General features: G+C 38.7%; 1 protein-coding gene and 1 long non-coding RNA gene across 5 annotated transcripts in view; one reads left to right on the top strand and one right to left on the bottom strand.

Annotated features, from left to right (window-relative positions):
• Positions 1-21,605, bottom strand: part of HECW2 (HECT, C2 and WW domain containing E3 ubiquitin protein ligase 2) — a 398,266-nt gene that overhangs the window by 41,257 nt on the left and 335,404 nt on the right. For all 4 annotated transcript variants that reach the window (XM_074399331.1, XM_074399332.1, XM_010336479.2 and 1 more), the window contains 3 exons: positions 16,505-16,588; positions 11,162-11,271; positions 711-831 (listed from right to left, as the gene is read on the bottom strand). In XM_074399331.1, coding sequence (XP_074255432.1) covers positions 711-831; positions 11,162-11,271; positions 16,505-16,588 — 315 coding nt within the window. The remainder of the gene's footprint in view (positions 1-710; positions 832-11,161; positions 11,272-16,504; positions 16,589-21,605) is intronic.
• On the top strand, positions 63-2,032 carry LOC141584564 (uncharacterized). Its single transcript, XR_012517665.1, has 3 exons — positions 63-186; positions 1,322-1,443; positions 1,882-2,032. It is a non-coding gene; the product is annotated as an uncharacterized LOC141584564 (long non-coding RNA).

The following is a 21,605-nucleotide window of genomic DNA, read 5'->3' as shown; positions in this document are numbered from 1 at the left end:
CTTCCTGTGGGTGGGGCGGTGAGCCCTGGGGCTGTTGTTGGTCTGGTCTCTGGACCCTTTCTCAGGCACTCAAGGTCATGGGGGTGCTCCAGTGTAGACCCTGCCTCCTCTGTCCTCTCTCAGTGGCAGAGTAATCTCCAGTGGGGACATGGGTCAGGAGTGAAGGCAGGGAGGAGAGAAAGAAGGGTAAGTAGGGAATGGAAACAATTCTAGGCCAAACAACATGATGATGTTTCGGTTTCCCCATTTGAAGTGGGGAGGTGGATGAAGAAAGGCAGAACCAACACTCATGACATGTGCTGCCGTGAGGTTTGTTTCACAGAACTGAACAGAGCTGGGTACTATTCCTACACTCAGTTCAGGAGACAGAAACTTGCTGTGGAGGACACTGGGACAGCTTTATAGTTAATGAATATACTATGCACCAACAAAGAGGTACTTTTCGGAGGGAAAAATACCAGCCTTTTATTTTGCCTTTCTTTTTACATGAAAAGTGGCAGTGTCTTCTACTTGTTTTAAAATGTTAAGCTTCATCATGCTTAATTCCAGGACTATGTTTTAGATGATCTATAATTCACAAATGCCAAAATAATTATGCCGACTAAAATGAAGGCTAATCATCCCAAATCGCAATCAATTTCCTAGAGGCTCAACTGCATCCCATCCTTTCACCATCTATAAATTATGTGGTTTGTGTCACTTTGACTTACTTTAACTTCCCTGGGCCTTGTCCATATCCTTTAGTCTCTAACTTCCTGTAAAAATTCCTCAGTTTGGCTTCAAAATCCCGTTTGTAAGGGGCTGGGGCCCGGGCATTGGCACGCTGGGTACCTGCAGCAAACCACAAAGAGAGGACAATCTGGATTTGTGCATCATTCTTATGTTTATCACATCACCATGGACAAAAGCTATCACAATTAACAAGTCAAAGGAGGCAACAGTCTTAACTCCTGCATTTTTGATTTCTGCAAGTTGAAGGATATAACAAACCTCAACCAGAGTCTTAAGTAATGTCTGCTTTGTAGCATTTCGGTTGAGAATTAAAATCCTGTTTGAATAGTCACAATGGTGCCCATGTGTTTCTCAAGCATGTTCCCCTTTTCCAAACTAATATGAGTCAAAAAGAGTTACTCATGTCTAGTAGTAACTGTTAGGATGAAATATCTTTGCTTGCTGCTGAAATGATACGGCAATTAGACAGGAAGTTGCACTGAAAAAGTATGTGGTATATAAGTCAGTGGCAGAAAGAGTGAGTTTTTAATAATTACTCTAAATTCCTCACCAAAAAACTCTTCACAAAACTTTTTTTTTTTTTTTTGAGATGGATTCTCACTCTGTGGCCCAGGCCGGAGAACAGTGGAGTGATCTCAGCTCACTGCAACCTCTGCCTCCCAGGTTCAAGCAATTCTCCTGTCTCAGCCTCCCAAGTAGCTGGGATTACAGGTACCTACCACCACATCTGGCTAATTTTTGTAGTTTTAGTAGAGACAGAGTTTCACCATGTTGGCCAGGCTGGTCTCAAACTCCTGACCTTAGGTGATCCGCCCGCCTTGGCCTCCCAGACTGCTGGGATTACCGGCATGAGCCACTGCACCTGGCCTACAAAACTTATTTTAGATATGCACTATCACCAAGAATGATTTTAGATACATAATTACATAAATCTCATATTGCAGGGTAAAATAATCTTAATATAAGACACAATTGCAAAAGGTATCTGTCTCCTGCTTGCACAAAGAATAAATAATACTAATGTTTATTGCATTCTTAACATGTTCCAAGTACTGAGAATATCTAGGTTATATAAGGATATTTTATACATTATTCAATGACAAATATCACTAATAAAATGTAAAAGTAACACTGTTCCTCTTTCCATAGAAAAATCTGGCTTTGTGTCACCGGGTGACTAAGCAACAGGACAGGATATAAAATTGATGATGAATATGAAAATCAGACACAGAGCCATGACAAAAACCCAACCAATGAAAGAAACCAGAAAACAAAAACTGGGAAGTCTTGTTCATTACATACCATGTAAATTTATTAAAAAGTTCTTTAACAAATGAATGAACTAAATGGTTGTTATTCAGTGCTAACACTGTGTTAGGTTCAGCAACGGATGCCCAAAATGAATAAGGTAGGGTTGCTGGAGTGGGATGGGCAAACAGAAATAAAACGTCAAACAATTAGAGAATAAGTTCTGAACTCCATGGTATACAGACTCAAAAGCAGAGGGAACAAAACGATATCCCTAGGGCTATTCCTAGTCCTACAGATCCCTGTTGTTTGCTCCATAATCTTTTGAAGATTTTAAATTAATTGCCAACATTTACCAATTAAATTTCAAGTTTAAAAGTTCCAGATTTTTCTCTTGAAAATTATTTGGGAAATCTTACAACTGGCTTGCATTTCCTTAGGGATCCAGCGGGCAGCTGCAGCTACTCTGTTAGACGAGGCATGTGCTCACCAGTCTGCCACAGCCACTCAGCGACACTGGCTCCTGCTCCCCCACCCCCACAGGCATTTGTAAACATCAGTGTTATACGAAAGTAATAGTAATATAATAAAAAAGACATGAGTATAAGTAGAGATCAAAGTGGAAAAGGCCTTAGGGAGGAAGCTTAATTGGAACCACACCTTGCAAAGGAAGGAGAATTTATATTCTATTCTGGAACAGAGCAGCAAGAGCTGGCATAAACACTGCATGTGTGTTCAGAAGATGTCGAGATGACTAAGCTAGCCTAGAGTGGAGGAGGAATGCTGGGAGTAAATGGGAAATGAAATTGATCAGAAGGGTTGGAGCCAAATTATGACAAGAATTTTTAAAACCTAGCAGAGGAGTTTGGCAGGATGCAGTGAATGGTGTGAAGCCTTTATAAGTTCTTGAGCAAGGGAATCACATACAAGTAGTGTTTTATTCAAGAAATTATTTTCAGAGTATGTTGAGTAAATTAAGGGTAGGCAAGAGGAGAGTCTCAGAAGTTGCTGCAGTAACTGAAGCCCGAGAAGATACGGACTAGACTGGAGTGAGTGACTCAGAGAAACATCTACAATGTGAAATAAGCACTGGGAAGAGTAGATAAACAAGGAAGAAGAGGGAAGCATGATGTTAATATAAAGTTTCTTTAAACAATAACAACAGGTCTCATTTGTTAAGTGCCTGCTGTACATTACAGACGATGCACATTACAGAGGGCATCTGGAGAAATCCTCACAAGTCTACAAAGAGGGTGTTACTAGGACCATCATCACCACTTGCAGCTAAGGAAAATGAAGGTGCAGCTTCCTGTCCAAGTCATATTCCATTGACAGTAGATTTGGGATTGGAGCACAAATGCTATGAACAGTGTGGGAAGTGATGCAGGTGAACAGGAGCATGTGAAGCTTTATACATGTTGACTTGGAGATGACAACTGACCAAGTGCCCTAGAGACTGGAAAATATGGGGCTGGAGTTGGGGTGAGAGATCAGGGCCACATGTTAGTGTGTCTATGGCTCTTTATGCAGTCCTGTTGCATAAGAGATCCCACGTAAGTGTCTGCTGTTGTTACCTGTATAGAGGTGAATACTAAAGACAGGGGGAAATGAGTTGAGATTTTAGTAATGAATTTGTACAAAACTAGCTATTGATCAGTAATCTGTCTGGAGATTTCTGTAGAGTCAGGCAAAGGGCTGAGTTATGTCACAAAGCAAGCAAATAAATGACTTTAAAGATCTGGGAAGCAGAAAGGACTCCTAAGCAGAGGTTCTCAATCTTGACTGCACATTAGAATCACTTAGGAAGCTTTTAAAAATTCCAATGTTCAGGCCACACCCAAGATGCATTACATCAGAATGTGTAAAGACACAGAATGTGGGGTGGGACCCAGGCATGAGTGTTTAATATGGCTTTCTAGATGATTCCAATGTACAGCTATGGTTGAGAACCACTATTCATTTAAAGAAAGGTCAAATGTGACCAATGAAACACATGGGCAGATCCAGGGACTAACATAGGGCAAATGTTTCCTGTGTAACCAAAAGCCATCGTTTACAACACAAAGAAACATTATACCTCTATGAACACAAGACTGCTCCCATAGATGGATGAGGGCTAGGACAGTGTAGTTCAAGTCCACTCAGGGGTGGCACAATCAAGGTGTCAGAGCTCCAGTCTGAGAAACTTCAGACTAGAAAACCCAGACATTGAAGAAGGCAGCTGTAATGAATCAACTTTCAAGAGCCCAATCATTGATAGGAAAGGGAAAAATGAAGAACGAAGAACTGAATGAAAATCTTTTAAGATGCAAAAGAAACATGGTTTTAAAGGGCTGATTACTTTTAAAAAACAGCACACACAGTACCTACGTCTATATAATTTGAGATGCTTAAAAGGATGTGGGAAATGCCATAATGCATGCATTCCATCAACATCAATACAGACACAATAAAAATTAGCTCTGGCTGTTTATCCTCTAAGTAAAGGGATTTAATTATAAAAACTCTGACACAGCAATTGTTAAATGTAAAAATTCTTTTGCTCATAGTTCCATTATGAAAAAAGTCATTTACACATTACTTCATTTTAAAATTACAGTAAATTATGCTGTTGGCCTTTGTCAAATTCTTAATACAAGTGAGATATAATTGCCAAGAAATTCCAGAGCAGGAATGATGTTACTTTCACTTTGAAAATACAAAATGTTCTTGGAAGATTGAGCTAATAGAATTGCATGGGAACTACGACTGTAAAAGAAGTTCCAGATTATAATACCTTACAGACAAAGTAATTGTATGGTCTTTACAGTCTTAAAAAGAAAATCAGATACAAAAGATCAATGTTACATCTAGAAAGTGATCATATGAAGGGCTGACTTCATGAAGAGTCAGCATTTTGCTAATTCTTTGCAGGAAAAAATTTTAGTAATAGATATGGGGGACTTTTTGCTTTGTCATTGCTAGGCAGCCCTAAAGAACTTCTATACTGTGTTACCCTATTTTCATATACTGTTACAAAATTACATAACCATATACAAACTAAAGAATTCTATCTGACAAAATATTTTGGAAGACACTAGAAGTAGGTTGGCATCCAACTCCCGGGCAGTCTCAGTCTTTTTTGATTCTGGGTGTGTGATCCAGAACCTGGATTGCTCTGATGACTAACACTGGTTCTCTGTATTGGACAGGGCTGGAGCTTAGCTTGAACCAGCATGACTCCATGCCTCTGCCCTGGGACAGCTCAGAAGCTCACCTCTTTCCTGGTTCACTTTCAAAAAATCCCTATGACATTTAAAACAAATGCCCTGTGAGTGAATGAAAACAAAACATAAAGCACTACAATGATTTCTGGAAGGCTCCTTCTTCAGGAACATAACTCAACACTGGAACTTAAGAAAAACACGTCCAAATTGCTGGCACAAAGCACAACCACTGAAGACCTGACATTTTTGCTTTATTCTTTCAGTAGTAAAAGGCCCTAGGGTCATTTCTTTGAGCTTGCTGATGCTCATGTACATACCATTTATTGAGAACAACTTAATGCTCTGACTTCTCAAACCTTGACAGAGGTCTTGGCAGGGAAGCAATTTATTAAAAAGAGAAAGGTGAAGGGTCTGGCAATAGCAGGCACCCTTTGACAGCTCTATGGGTGAGGACAAGAGAGACTAACAACAAAAACAATAACAGAAGTCTTTATACTGTGATAGAGACAGTGTCTGGGGCTTTCTTTTTGTCTCTGGAATCACAACTTCCCCATCCCTGCCTACCCAGGGAGCACCCTTCATTTGTGCAATTTAGTTCCTAGATCATCTTTGTAGGGCTGAGTCAAGGGAAGGGATTGAATACCTTTTCTAAAAACAGGAATAAAGCTACTTCAGGGACTGTAGGAAAGGTGGGGAAAGGGAGAAGGACAGATGAGAGAGAGAGAGAGAGAGAGAGAGAGAGAGAGAGAGAGAGAGAAAGGGAGAGAGAGTGGGGAGAGAAGAGGAAATGTTTGTAAAAAGAGTAGAAGATGACATAAACAGCTGGTAAAATGCTAAGATTTTGTGGTGGAAGAGAGAGAAAAGGAAGATCCTTAAGGGCACACAATGTGTTGGGAGAAATAATTCCCTCTCATAACCCATCTGCTCAAGACACCTTTAGTAAAGACCCACGAGGCTCTTCTGTGCTCTCTGCGTGTTTTGCTTCTGCTGAGGGTGACTCTGTGCTGGTGCTGGTTTCCAGGAGGTCCAGTTCTAGTGAAGTCACCAGAGCTCCGCATCATGATTCATGGGCACAATGATCCCCCCAACCATGAAGTACCCTCAATGTGCTGTTTACAGGAAAGTAAGGAGAAATATAATATATTTATGAAAGAATTTTAGCAAATAGTGGGTTAAACGAATTCTCATACAGTTAAAATCATAGCTTTGGTTACCTGGAAAATCCACAGAAGCGAGCACATCTCCAATAATATCAGATAAATTAGGTGTTATTGCCTTTAATTTCCTAGAAATGTGCAGCTTAAATAAACTTCTGGGTCCCACATTTGGCATAATAAGCCACATGGTGTTTGGAAAGATCTTTTCCTTCTGGCATCACTGAGGTTGGGATTGGCATTATAATGGTCCTAGAAAAACAAACCTTCACATTCCAAAATTTTGACAAATTTTGGTGAGCACTATAACAGCTGCAAAAAACAGTGAGTCAAAGTTTCCAAAGACCCTCTCTCTTCCGCAGTTGAAAAGACATGTCAATATGCTTGGAATGAAGAAAAGTGTGGAAAGTTGCTAGGAATTCTCAATGAAGATCATTAAAATTTATTACTGTCATAATTTTCATGGCATTATTCTCACACCACTAAAAGGGGTGAAATTCTAGTCACCAAGGAGGATCAGACCACTTTAAAAAATCTGTATGAAATGTTGCTTTCACAAGACCTTCAGGAATACTGGTAGAAGGGGAAGCTATTTTATTCAAAGAAACAGAAGATTCCTCCACAAGGAAATGAGGTTAGTGAGTCCAGCCCTGGTATCATGTGGAATTTGTTATAGTGACTTCCATTGATATCAGGCTGTACAACCCAGTTTCGAGATCAAACAAAGCCCAATGAAACAGAGTGGGCCAAAAATATGGAGATGATTCTTCCTGAAAATTAAAACCACCACAAACACTGCTAGCAATTTAGATATATTTGGATTACATATGTCTTTGGAAAATGTTTAACTCTAAATGTAAGATTCTAGAATGGATTTTATTGTCACTAAGGATTACTCATGTGCATTTGCGATGCTAAATGAGGAAGTGAACTTAGCCACATTTAGAATGCTCATACAGTCTTGAAGAATGTGTGGCCAGTCTTCAAGTGCATGCCTTTAAAGAGCATGGAAGGGGCAGCATCTGGTGATCTACCTTTGTCTCAGGGAGGACAGGCCAACAGTAACAATCCACACAGCTTCATTTAACGGTAAAACATAGGGTAAAGGGATGGTCCATGTTAAACTCCAGCATAGGTTCTTACTAAGATAAAGACCACTCTGTGTGATTACATATCTAAGCAGACAGCTCTGCAAATCAGCGTTCACATGTTCCAATTATCAATGGTTCAAATGTGAACAAATTATACTTCTCAGAATCAAAGAAAAGAGAGAGAAGAAAGAGAAAGAAAGAAAGAAAGAAAGAAAGAGTGACCCATTAATGTTTGTTGGCTGCTTATGATGTTCCAAGCACCAAGTGAAGTGTTCTCCAAAAATAATCATGAGCAGTGAGGTGATTATTATTATGCTTATTTTATAGAAAAAGAAATTCGGGCTCAGGGAAGGAGGTACCCTAGCCAAAGTCATACAGCTGCTAAAAGACTGAGGCCAGTTGGGAATTTCATGAAGTTTTCCCCTATACCCTTAAACTTACCTAAAGTGTCATACACTTCCTTTCAGCCTGTGCCATCAAAATAGGTGCCCCTATTTTGTTCCAAAGTTGGCCTGTGTTTCTGCCCTCAATGTCCTGCTGCCCATGGAACCATACTGTGTAGGCTGCCACTTTTCTGCCTTATTCCACAAACCACTTTCCTTCCACTCATGTCCTGTGGCCTCTGCACATGTACTCAACTTCCTATCCTAGAATGCCTTCCCTCTCTCTTCTCCTAACTGCTGTTCTATTTGGCTTTCTTTTCACCTCCAGATTTAGTGATAAGAGCATTTGACTTCTGCTTCATATCCTGTATCATTGTCACTGACCGTGATCCAGTTTATAACCTATTACTTCACAGAACCTGCTTTGGCAAAGACGATTTATAACTTCATGATGTTCAAACCTAAATGAGGTCTCTTTTCAGATCTCATCCTTCTTGATGCCCCACCTCCTTTTTGAGACAGGGTCTCACTTTGCTGCCCAGGCTGGAGTGCAGTGGCACGATCATGGCTCACTGCAGCCTCGGCCCATGCAACCCTCCCACCTCCTGGACCCAAGCAAACCTCCCACCTCAGTCCCCATGAGTAGCTGGGACTTCCTGAACCCTTTGGGCACGTGGCTCTATTAACCCCTCCTCTGTGAAACCTGGCTCCCCTGAAAAGACTTTCCTAACTCTATTCAAAATCTGTTGGCTCTCTTTCTTTTACCTGCTTCTTTGCCTCAGCTCATCCCTTAAATATTGAGGGTTCTCACATCATCATCTTCTATTTCCTCTTCTTTCCAATGCGTTTCTCCCCACCTGCTCTAATCTACACTCTAGACTTCAGTTGCCACCAGTACACTGAATTCCTTGCTGTCAACCTCTCCCGTGCTCCATGGCTGTCACTTCCAGCTCTATTTGGGAATCTCCAATTGATGGCCCAAAGATTTCTCAACAAAACTTGTCCATCACCAAACTCATTCAACTTTCCTGCTTGAGTCTAACCATTTTCTATTCTTGGCAGAGGGTGCTACCATCTGCCTGGTAGTCTAGGTAGTGAGGCCCTGACTCTTCCCTACCTCTACTCAAAGTCTGATGTCTCTGCTTTCTATGTATCTCCTCAATTCTTCCCCTGGTCTCCGTCTCCACTGCCTAGTCCAGCCTTTCATCATGTTCCTCTGGCTAATGCAACAACCTCTCTGATACTCTCTCTGTCTTGTCTCTCATCTTCTAATTTACCTCCCAACTGCCACCAAACTGATCTCTGAAAAACATTGGTATTCCTCTGCTTATAACCTTTCAGTGGCTTTACATGAACTATAGAATAAAGCTGGCCAGGTGTCGTGGCTCACACCTGTAATCCCAGCACTTTGGGAGGCCGAGGTGAGAAGATCACTTGAAGTCAGGAGTTTGAGACCAGCCTGACCAACATGGTGAAACCCAGTGTCTACTACAAATACAAAGATTAGCTGGGTGTGGTGGCACATGCCTGTAATCCCAGCTCCTGGGGAGGCTGAGGCAGGAGAATTGCTTGAACCCGGGAAGCAGAGGTTGCAGTGAGCCTAGCTCATGCCACTGCACTCCAGCCTGGGTGAAAAAATGACACTCTGATTCATAAATAAGTAAATAAATAAGGCTTCAATGATCAACCAATCCTACCCTACCTTTCCAACCTGAGTTTTGTGAACTGTCCTTCACTTGTATCTATTAATTTCCTACACTACTTTCATGCTCCTGTGGCTTAGCTTATGCTATCTGATATGGTTTTTTTGATGTTTGTTCCCACTAAATCTCATGTTTAAATATAATCCCCAGTGTCAGAGGTAGGGCCTTGTGGGGAGTGTTTGGTTCATAAGGGTGGATCTCTCATGAATGGCTTAGCACCACCGCCTTGGTGAGGGGTGACCTCACAGGAGATCTGGTTGTTTAAAGGTGTGTGGTATCTCTCTCCTGCTTTCTCTGGTTCCCACTCTCACCATGTGACATGCTGGCTCTCCATCACCTCCTGACATGAGTGGAAGCTTTGTGAGGCCCTCACAGAAGCCAAGCAAATGCTGGCACCATGCTTGTACAGTCTGTATAACCATAAGCCAATGAAAACTCTTTCTTTATAAATTACCCAGCCTCAGGTTTTCTTTATAGCAACACAAGAATGGCCTAACACACTACCCCTTTGACTAGAACGTCCTTCTTTCTTTGGTCTACCTGGTAAACTCCTATTCATCATCCTTCAAGACTCTACTTTGTAGTTCCCCAAACACCCCATCCCCAGCCCTAAAGGAATAACTGCTCCCACAACTATGTTCCCATACATTTCTTCATTACAAGACTAACTACTGAGCCTCACAGAGTCATTTGTTGACTCACTGCCCTACCATCAGTTCTTCAAAGGCAGAAACTGTATTATTCATCTCTGTAGTCCCAGAGTCTAATTCAGTGCTTGGATCATAGTTAGATGCTCCATAAATCTGTGTTAAATTAATAGATCTTTTCCTGTTTGTAGTATCCAATTAGGCTGCAGCTTCGTTATCATTGCAGTATGTGAAAACACATGTTATATACCAAAGAACATACAGCAGCTTAGTGACACATATGGAGTTTGCATTTCTACTGAAATAGTTTTCAATTATGATAGCTGTTAAAGTGTGAACAATGCATTGACTATAATAAGGACCTATATACAGCTGATATTCTGTCAACATCATGACTGCCTTCATTTTCAAAGCTCATTTGCCAAGCTGCATTTTCTACCATTTGTTCATCCACCCACTCACTCTTTCATTCATGCCTGTCTCTTTAAAAAGAGATCAAATGTACACATTCCAGTTTATTGACATGTTCTATCTGCCAATCCATGACTGTTCTTTATATCTAATGCAATTAATGAATATTGCAGGGAAGTATATCGAAGTTCATTAAACCAAATAATTTCAATTCTATATTATTTCTTGAGAGTAGAGAATTTATTTTCACTGTCTATTAAATCAGTCTCTTCATTAGAACTTTATAAAGCCAAAGAGCAAGCTAATATTTTGTGTCCTGCTATGCATGACATAATATCATGCAAAGTAAATTCTATATCTGAGTATGTCAGACCATGAATCCTCCTATTCATTATCTCTTTGTCAAAATGAATCCCCATGGAAATAAGTCACTCTTAAGAGACAGGAAATGCCACACATGTATCTGTGCTAACACTAAAGATGTATCTGAAGCGTTCCCTTCCTGTCCTGTCTTTAGGGAGGAGAGAATATCTGGCTTGCAGGTTCACTCCTCAGAGAATTCACTGTGAGCAGCAGGTGGACTCACCTGGCGAGTTCTGAGGAGATGACACGGGAGAGCCACGTGGGGACTGACAGTAGCTGGGGTGGAGTAAGGCATGTGGAGGCACATATGACATTATCTCTTCTTCAAATAAGCTGGGGAAGGACAAGAAACAAAACGGGTATTTCAGCCAAAGAAGTGGGGAACAGCCTAAAGCCCGAGGGGGTAGAACATTCCATCTGAGATCTGGTTCACATCCCAAAGAGAGCACCCACCCCCTTTCTCTTGCAGGTAATTCTTGGGACAAAATGGCTGGCTCTGGTCATTTTGGTGAAGCCTGTGGTTATTTGCATGTTTTGCTACCAAGTTTAGACAACATGATTTGATTTTACTATTTCAATATATGAGTTTGAGTGTACACGTTTGAAAATCATACCTGGGTTTTTAGATTTGGAAACAGGATTCCAACACAAAATAGAAAATGTTAATTGAGAACCCATCATAAATACACAAAGTATGTTCTATATCCTCATTTCAAGAAATAAACAATAGGGTCTCAGACTTTGAAGAGCTTAGGATTTAATTAGATAATTAAAAGCAAAATAAAACAAAATACCTTCTAAATAATTACAGTCACAAAATAATGAGCTCTCGTTTATCCTGGCTACTATTTTTCAAATGTGAGGATTTGGATCTTAGACCATTTAATTGTTTTTTTTCTTTTCTATATTGAAATGTCTGTTTCTGATATTCTCCTAAAAGATAGTAACCAGAGACCTCAGATCTTAGAATTCTGGACTTTTCATTAAATATTATGATAAAGAAAACTACTATTAATGGTACCAAGCTCAAATATATAAACACTTGGCAAAATAGAATTAAAACAACAGTAGAAGTTAGAGGGCTTGTGTGTTTTAATTAAGAGGCAGAAGTAGATTTCTTTTTGCTCAAATGTAGCCAATCTAGAAAACGTTTACTTGTTTAAAAAGAAAATTCAGTAGAAGTGGTAACAGTTTAATTTTGTAGAGATTTAAGGCAAGGACTTCTAAGTGTGATAGCACTGGTTCTAGACCGAGGTGAGTTTGCTCCCGCCATCCCTTGGGGCATTTGGCAATGTCTGAGGATATCGTGTGAGGCAAAAATAGCGTTAACATTTATTAACACTTTAATATAGTCATAACTGGAAGAGGAGGTGCTATTGGCCTCTAGTGGGTGAGGTCAGGATGCTGCTAAACATCCTATAATTCGCATTGTAGCTCTTCACAAAAAAATACCTAGCCAGCCCAAAATGCCCATACTGCTGAGGCTGAGACACTGTTAAGTGGTGCGTAAAAACATTTCTGCCGGACCACTGCAGCAAAAGCATTTTTATGTGATTATTTTTTAAGCCACCACTGTCCTTTTAAACTAGAAGTCAGAAGATACGGATATAGAAGCAGTAAGTAATCTTATCTGTAATACCAAATTAATCCCTGGAATAGTCAGTTTTCTTTTTAAAATAAATCAAATGGAATAATGTGAATTTTAAATTAACTGTTAAGAAAAAGTCTAATGTAACAACTGATAGCACTAGAATCTAGAAACCTACAGCTAAATTAGTTAGAGTAGGAATCAGCACTCTTTCCACAGACATCTATACCTACAGTTCTTGTGATGACATATATTCTTTCCTTTAAATATAACTGATACTCAGAAATATTTCATATCAAGAGAAAAAAATTTACTTGAAAAGTTTAATACCTAAAAGATAATAATATAAAAATGCTCAATATACATCATGCAGTGTTAATAAATGTTAACACTATTTTTGCTTCACACACACACACACACACACACACACACACAGAAAAGTCTGTATCTATCTATCTATCTATCTATATCTGTACGTGTGTGTGTGTGTGTGTGTGTGTGTGTGTGTGTGTATAAAGTCTCTTTTGTTCTCCTCTATCATGATAGTATAGGTATCCTTCCTTCCATAGTTCTATATTTGGCCACATTTATATAGAAAGGTAAATAATATATTGTTTTACCTTATGCATTGTTTAAAAATTTCATAGATGCTAAGTAAGTTATAGTATACTTGAGATTTTTTAATTCAACAATATAGTCCTGGTATCTATGTGGATACATAAGGATCTAGTTTATTCCTTTTACCTGCTATGGTAGGCCATTCTACAAACATATCAGTCTATTTATTCATACCTCTTTTGATAAGCATTTACTTTATTTCAAACTGTGTGCTTTTGTCAATAATATTGCAATGAACATCCTATATATAATACCTTGAATATGTGTAAAAGACTTTCTTAGTGCAAACATGACATATACCTAAAAGCAGAGTTACTCTATCATAATGCATATGCCTTTTCAGCTGTATAAGATAGTGTAAATTCGTATTCCAACAAGGCTGTAGAAACTGCAATGCCACTAAGCCCAGACAACACAAAAGTTCTTATGTATCATTAGGCATTTCAGACTTTTTGACTTTTACAAATCTAATAGTGTAAAACGGTATCTCATTATTTGAAATTGGATTTATAATTACTAGCATTTTTCCACGGGTTTATTGGCTGTTCATACTTCCATTTCTATGAAATGCCTTTTCATATCCTTTATCCATTTTTCTATTGGGTTCTCTTCTTTTAAATTAAAGGCCTTCTTTATGTATCCATGAAAAAAATTTTTTTTTTGGATAGAGTCTTGCTCCGTCACCAGACTGGAGTGCAGTGGCATAATCTCTACTCACTGCAACCTCTGCCTCCCAGGTTCAAGTGATCCCCCTGCCTCAGCCTCCCAAGGAGCTGGGACTACAGGTGCACACCACCACACCCAGCTAATTTCTTTATTTTATTTGTTTTTTAGTAGAGACGGAGTTTCACCATGTTGGGCAGGATGGTGCTGGCATTACAGGTGTGAGCCACTGCACCCAGCCAATCTGTTTGTTTTATGTCCTGTAAATCTATTCTTCCAGTTGGTTATCTTTCTCTATGTATTTATATGTGATATCTTTCATTACATCAATTTAAAAATATTTATGTAACCAAATTTATCAGTAATTTCCTATATGAGCTCTGATAGAAGTACTTTTTTTTTTCACACGAATTGAGTTAATGAAAAAATGCATGAAATAGAAAAATCAATAACAAGCTCAACAAGGTCATTTAAAAATTTTGGGGTTTAAAATAGCCCTATTGAAAAATTATATAGATTTATTTTGAACTGAATAATGTCCTAGAACGATACTATCTTTACATTGCAGCTTACTGAGAATCAAGTCAATTTGTACCAGGAGTGATCTTCCTTTTTAAGAAATTAGTCAAAACATAAAAATAGACACAAATTCTTCCATGTTTTCCATGTGACAAGTATGCTGACTGAAGTTTGTAGTCACTAATTCAAATCATTCCAGTTCCAAAGTAAATAAAACATAAAGAACAGAGGACACGAATAAAACCCCAAATTTTTCAATAATCACGAATTATTACTCATTAAGCATGTACATATATTTTGTTTACTATTATTAAAATAATAAACACTTTTGATAACCCACATGAAAAGTATAGAATTTAATGACATCATTTATATGCAATAATTATAGAACTATTATATGTAAGTAAATTTCTCACACTTCTCCAAAAGCCCATTAGCTTTGGAGAACCTGCTTATTTTCCCAAAGAGGAGAAAATGCAGCTTGCTCTTTAGGTATAAATGAATTTTGAATTAATTGAATTCAAATACTTTTGAATTCTACTACATAACATATAGAAACTCATGTAAACTGTTGTGCAATCAAAGTAAAACATTATAAGCTATAGTATAATAAATTTAAGACTATACCATCTAAAGATTATTTAACTATGGACATCTGAATGATAATTATGACATCTGTTTTTACTAATTCCAACAGCAGAATTCATAGTTTAAAAGAAAAAATACATTATAGCTTTCTAGAATGAAGAAAAAGAGCATATCCTGGCCAGAATTCTGTTAACAGAAACTTAAACTATTTTATCACCAACCAAACCATGACAGAAAGATCACACTAATATTAATTGGCCAGTAGTCTTCCTGACCGCCTGGCATACTATATGCTGCTTTCAGAACTGGCTTAATACCATAGGAGAGATGCCACCCACAGGTTGAGAAGTGACCCCCACCATAGGTCCTATTCAGGGTCAACTGAAGTCAAGTATCTATAGAAAGTGAATCCATCCCTTTGAATTATGCTTTGACTACACATAAAGAAAAATAACTTTCTGACAACAATCATGTGGGCAGTCAGAAATATGGTAACAAATATGGCAACTATGGAGTGGAGAATTAGACATGGTCAGGGTAAAGATCATCATGATTACTTGAATGAGGTTATTAACACTCAGGGATAAACAAAATCTTGCCTGAAAGGTTCAGAATGAGGTTCCCTTTAATTCTGTGGAGGTTACAGGGGTGGGTGTCACAACCACTGGGTAGAGCAAAGCACTATTTTACTTTGGCTTGCCTACATTTGAGGGATAATACAAAAAATGAGACAGTCTTTTGAAAACTTGCCAGTTTCCTTTCTAAACTACTTTAAAATTTAAAACCAAAGCTGATTTAACCATTGGAGGGGGAAGAAAAAAACAACTGGTCAGTTTTATGAAGGGTTATCAAGTTGGCAGTGAGTAGCAGAGACCAAATGTCAACTTTCTGATCTGATTTCCCAAATGCACACTCTTAAAACCACAAGCTAAATAAATAATGTCTTGAGTCAGCAAAAGGGGACAAAACATATTTTGAGAAAAACATTTAAAGAATATATAAACTGAAGGGGTAAACTCTTCCACACTGAGGAGGTAAACTGTGGATACTTTATTCAGATACCCTTCTGTTCCATTCTGTGAGTGGGAGATTCTATTCATTACAACCTTTCCCTTTTCCAATACAACCTCCTTTGACAGCAGGGTAAAAACAAAATTAAACAGATCTCAGTGCAACAAATGCAACCCGAAGTGAATGATCACTCAATCAGTGTCCTAAATCTTCAACATATTTCCACAAGTCTAAAGAATAAGAATAACTTTAAGGCTATTAATATTGGCATATTATTGTCTACAATGCTTCATAATATCTGATGACAGGAGACCTTCTGCCTCAAGAGTGAGTGTTCATGGACACAGGGAGGGGAGCACTACACACTGGGGTCAGTTGGGGGGAAATGGGGGAGGGATAGTGGGGAGTGGGGAGTTGGGGGGAGACAACATGGGAGAAACGCCAGATATAGGTGAAGGGGAGGAAGGCAGCAAATCACACTGCCATGTGTGTACCTATGCAACAATCTTGCATGTTCTTCACATGTACCCCAAATCCTAAAATGCAATTAAAAAAAAAGAGTGAGTGTTACGTTTGTACCTCAGCAACATAACCAGGTCTGCATCGCTTGAAAGGCGCACCAATCCTGGAGTCCCTTCAGTTCGGATAAATTGGATCTTCTCCCTATTCAAGAAAAGAAACAGCACAAAGTGTATATGATAAACCTTCGGGCTATAACTCAGTAGCAAAGAGCATTTTCTGTAACAGTCATAACATTTTTTAATACCTATTATGTGGCAGCTACTGTGTGATACCCTAGGAATACACATCCAAGAGAGGCATGGTCTTTGCCTTCAAGGGAGGATCTTGTGATGAGCATTAGCACCTCCCAGTTCTAATGTTGTGGGGAGAATCTTTTATTGCTTTCATCGTTTTGCTGCCCAAATACTACTATAAATAGTATACCCTTCAACCAATAAAATCAGTGTCTGCTTTGAGTTAAAGCTGACTGTGGGCCTGAATCTTAGTGATAGTCTTAGGCTGATCCCCAGCTGTGCCAAAAAGGGATTGTGTTGGGAGAGTCATCTATTTTCCTGAGGCCATATCTTTAAGTTACATGTGATGAGCTCATTCCTAATTGGAAGCAGATAGTATCTATGCATTATATATTCAGTGTAGAAGCATATGGCTTTTTTAAATAAGGAAAACACTAAAATACTTTGCTACTACACTTGGTGAAATAGATTGTGTACATACCTGTGCAAATGTACATATACCTATATACATCAAACACAAGGTCAGTTATTTCTACCACTATTTTGTTATAGATAATTGGGATAACACCAGCTTTTTTTCTTTTTGTTTGATGAGTCATCATCATGTCACTATTTTCAATTTGTTATATGATACAATTTTAATAAATTTTTTCCTAGTTGCTTTCTTCCCTCATTTACATCATGTTATTTCAAAGCACACCATATTAACTTTCATAAGATGAAGAAAAAAATAACATAAACTATGTTACTAAAGTCATTATATTTCATTGGAATAGAGAGGATGACACAAATAAACAATTCTATTCTATAGACAATATATTCTGATTTCTGTACCACAAAGTAAAATATTAATCACTGATATAAGTATTTGTTTAGATTTAGTTCTTATCTACAAAGCAATTTGTTTTTTCTATTTGATATTTTCACAAAGTTCCACTGATGTTTTTGTTCATTTGTTTTGAGACAGGGCCTCACTCTCACCCAGACTGGAGTGCAATGGCACAATCTTGGCTCACCACAACCTCTGCCTCCCAGGTTCAAACAATTCTCCTGCCTCAGACATTCGAGTAGCTAGGATTATAGGCATGCACCACCACATCTAGCTAATTTTTGTACTTTAGTGGAGATGGGGTTTTGCCATTTTCATCATGCTGGTCTCAGGCTCCTGGCCTCATGTGATTTGCCTGCCTTGGCCTCTCAAAGTGCTGGGATTACAGGCATGAGCCACCATGCCTGGCCAAGTTCCACTGATTTTTATATTTCCAAATTTCAAATACTTTTCTTAAGACTGCTTGCTGACTTGAAGGCACTGAGGTGGAAGGCAAGGTGCCATGTTCACATGAAAAATGCCCTAATGCATAGAAAAGTCAATGGATTTGCCCTTAGCCACATAGCTTACGAGGTACGATAAAAAGAGTTCAGTCCTTGGTTTCTTCTAGCTAGATCCATTTTATATGACATATGAAGCAGCTAATCTTTAGTATTTGCCAAATTTTCCTTTCTATAATTTATTGCCAGCAGCTAACTACTATTTTTCTATTTTTTAAAAAGACTATTAGAAGTTAGTGGCAGGGATGTACATAAAGGAATCTGCTTAAGGCTTCTTCTGTGAAGCCTTGAACCAGGCAGAACATTTTCCCTCAAGCGTTGGAATCGTACATCTGAAACATGTGATGGAAACCCAGGCCCATTATCTGGTGAATGGTTTTTCTGATAAGAGATGTAAACGTTGGCTTCTACAAGCTAAATCAGAGAAAAGTTATTTTGAAGAAAAATGAATAATAGCTTAACCAAAGAACTACTCTTATAAGGGTCAGTAACACTATGCTTTGATCTTGAAGAATCAAAAGCTATCTCCCACAAATATGCAACTTATCTCTTCTGTCTATCAACACAGTGAATCCAGGCAAATAGAACAAGACAAAAAACAAACAGGCTGAGCACTCTCTCCTCCTTCCTTAACTGGAGCTACACAGAAGGAGTTGAGTGATGGTAGATATCAGGCCCTGGACTGCAGCTTGTAAGTTTCCTGTGAATAAGAAAAACATCATCGCTTCTTGAGTCACAAGGATGATAGGGTGAGAAATAGAAAGGACAAAGGCACCAGAGGAAGTATGCCAACTGGGAAACTTTTCATCACTTTCCAGATGTAAACTACCAGGCTGTGAAGGCAACTAGTCTGATTTTTCAGGTGAGAACACATGAGAGGCAGGCTGAGACCAGTTTTCTACCAGGCCAACTAATTTACCACAGTGACAAGCTATGGGTCATATGCTTCCAGGAACCAGACACTGGAACATGTCGTTTGATGTAAAGTACTTTCTTATGTTGATAGTGATTCATTCTTTCAGCGAACATTTTCTGCATGCCTACTACATGCTGGTCATGGTACCACACTCTGGGAATCCAATGGGGAGTAAGAGAAAGTCCCTTTTCAAGAAGCTTACAGTGCAGTGGAAGAGAGGCCATCAAAAGACAATTCTCATTTGACATGAAAATATTTAAATGTTTCTGTTCACTTAATTGAACGGTGGTTAGGCTTTATACCTGCTCCTGGTCTAAACAGTTCTTTATAAAGTCCTTTTATGTAGAAACAAAGGAGGCATTAGTTTACTGGCTGTAAGGAGAGCAGATCAAGGCTGAGGAAGAGACAGAAGTCAGCAGATGTCCCCGGAAATGTCACCAATCTTTTCTGAGAAAAACAAAGGAACTGCTGGGTTATATTTGCCCAGTATGCTACAGACAAGTGTTTCTCAAACTGGCATCCTTGGTCTACTAGAAATTTGCATACATAAGCTTGAGCTCTGTAAGAATTTTTAAATTGTTTAAATTTTTAAAGTGTCTTCACTTTGATGATCAAAACACATGAAACAATATAATATTGTAGATGAGATGGATGACATTTATGACTGAATCTTGTCATATGACTTTGGGTCCCATGTTTATATTTACAGGGCACTTGGTGCAAAGTGATCAGAGATGAGCTTTCAATGGATGGTGAATAGACCTGGCTGCCCTTAGGCTGGCAGGGCCTTGATGTTCAATATAATAAAACCAGTCCCTGTCTGCCAATCATGCACACTTCGCTTACCAATTTAAAAACCTTTTCTCTTACTGTATTAACTGGCATCATGAAAATGATCAAGTGGGGTTAAGGAAATTACCATAGGCTAAAGAGAAAACAAAAGAGATGGATTTAAAAAGAAAAGTATGCCTTTATGCTAAATAATTTATCAAAGATATCCTGGTTTGTTCTAAGAACAAAAGCCTTGCAATAGTTTGCAAACAGCAAAGTGGTAGTAGAATCCACTCATCTCAGGGCACATTCAACGATATGTTTTTTCCTTCAGTATTGTATTTGGGGTTACACTGTTAAATGAATTGGCTTATCAAAACAATGAATTAGTAGATAAAAATAAGCTTTTTGTTAAGAAGGGAAAATGATGACTGTGACAATTCCAAGGAGGCACATGCTAGACCAGAGATACAAACTCAAAAGAATCAAGTCAAACACAAGCATAGAAAAGCACAAATATGTCTTTCCACTGATAACAGTCTCAACATTGGTGATTTAGCTTCTGAAAAACAAAATATTCTCACATTAAGAGCACTAATTTAAATGTTATTGATTTTTTTCTAGTTTTTAACATAATTTGTATGTCTTTTGGTTTTATAGTTTATAAAACCTATAAGCATATGAGGTTTATACATATTTTATATTTGTACACATTTAAGTTTAAAATAAAAGTGGTTAACATCAACATTATAGGTCTGTGATATTTCTTTTTCCTTTTAGAGTGGAAAATAACAGATGTAACTCTTACAAATTTTAATGAGTCCACCCAGTGTTTGGAGTAACATAACGAGTTTGAGAAACGTTGTTAAAAACAACTGATCATGATTAATGTTTGAAAATTACTTTAATATATTTATTCAAGTTTATTAATTTATAGAATTGGAAGGAATCTGTGGTAGACCTCTCTGTTGCCCAGGCTAGAGTGCAGAGGTACAATCATGGCTCACTATAGCTTTGAATTCCTGAGCTCAAGTGATCCCCTTGCCTCAGTCTCCTGAGTAGGTGGGACTACAAGTATGTACCACCACACCTGGCTAATTTTTAAACACTTTGTAGAGACAGGGTCTTGCCATGTTGTCTAGGCTGGTGTCAAACTCCTGGCCTCAAGTGATCCTCCTGCCTCAGCCTCCCAAAGTGCTGGAATTACAGGACTGAGCTACTGCATCAGCCTGCCTTCTTCTTAATAAAGAAATTCAATTCAACCTTAGTGGTTTATTATGAAGATTAAGGTTATACTAACACAACATAATATCATTGGGACCTCTCTGCATGGGTACATTTATCTCTCTGTGCCCCTTAGAGAACATTCTAGCACTTTTATGGGTACGCCTTCTCATTTGGCTAGTTAGGCACAACTTAAATTCCTTTTGAAATACAAGTTTCTTGAGGGCAAAAGCCCTTTCTCCTTCATCTTTTTTTTTTTTTTTTTTTTTTTTTTTTTTTTTTTTTGAGACATTCTCACTCCGTCACCAGGCGCCAGGCTGGAGTACAGTGGCGCAACCTCAGCTCAGTGCAACCTCCGCCTCCTGGATTCAAGCAATTCTCCTGCCTCAGTCTCCTGAGTAGCTGGAACTACAGGCATGTGCCACCATGCCCAGCTAATTTTTTTGTATTTTTAGTAAAGGCGGGGTTTCATCATGTTGACCAGGATGGTCTTGATCTCTTGACCTTGTGATCCGTCCACCTCAGCCTCCCAAAGTGCTGAGATTACAGGCGTGAGCCACTGTGCCCAGCCTCTATCTTTTTTTTGAGATGGAGACTCATTCTGTCACCCAGGCTGGAGTGCAGGGACCCAATCTCAACTCAATGCAACCTCTGTCTCCTGGGTTCAATGATTCTCCTGCCTCAG

This window comes from Saimiri boliviensis, chromosome 5, assembly GCF_048565385.1.
Source record: "Saimiri boliviensis isolate mSaiBol1 chromosome 5, mSaiBol1.pri, whole genome shotgun sequence".
Taxonomy (NCBI): domain Eukaryota; kingdom Metazoa; phylum Chordata; class Mammalia; order Primates; family Cebidae; genus Saimiri; species Saimiri boliviensis.
This window is presented reverse-complemented; position numbering and strand designations above follow the sequence as displayed.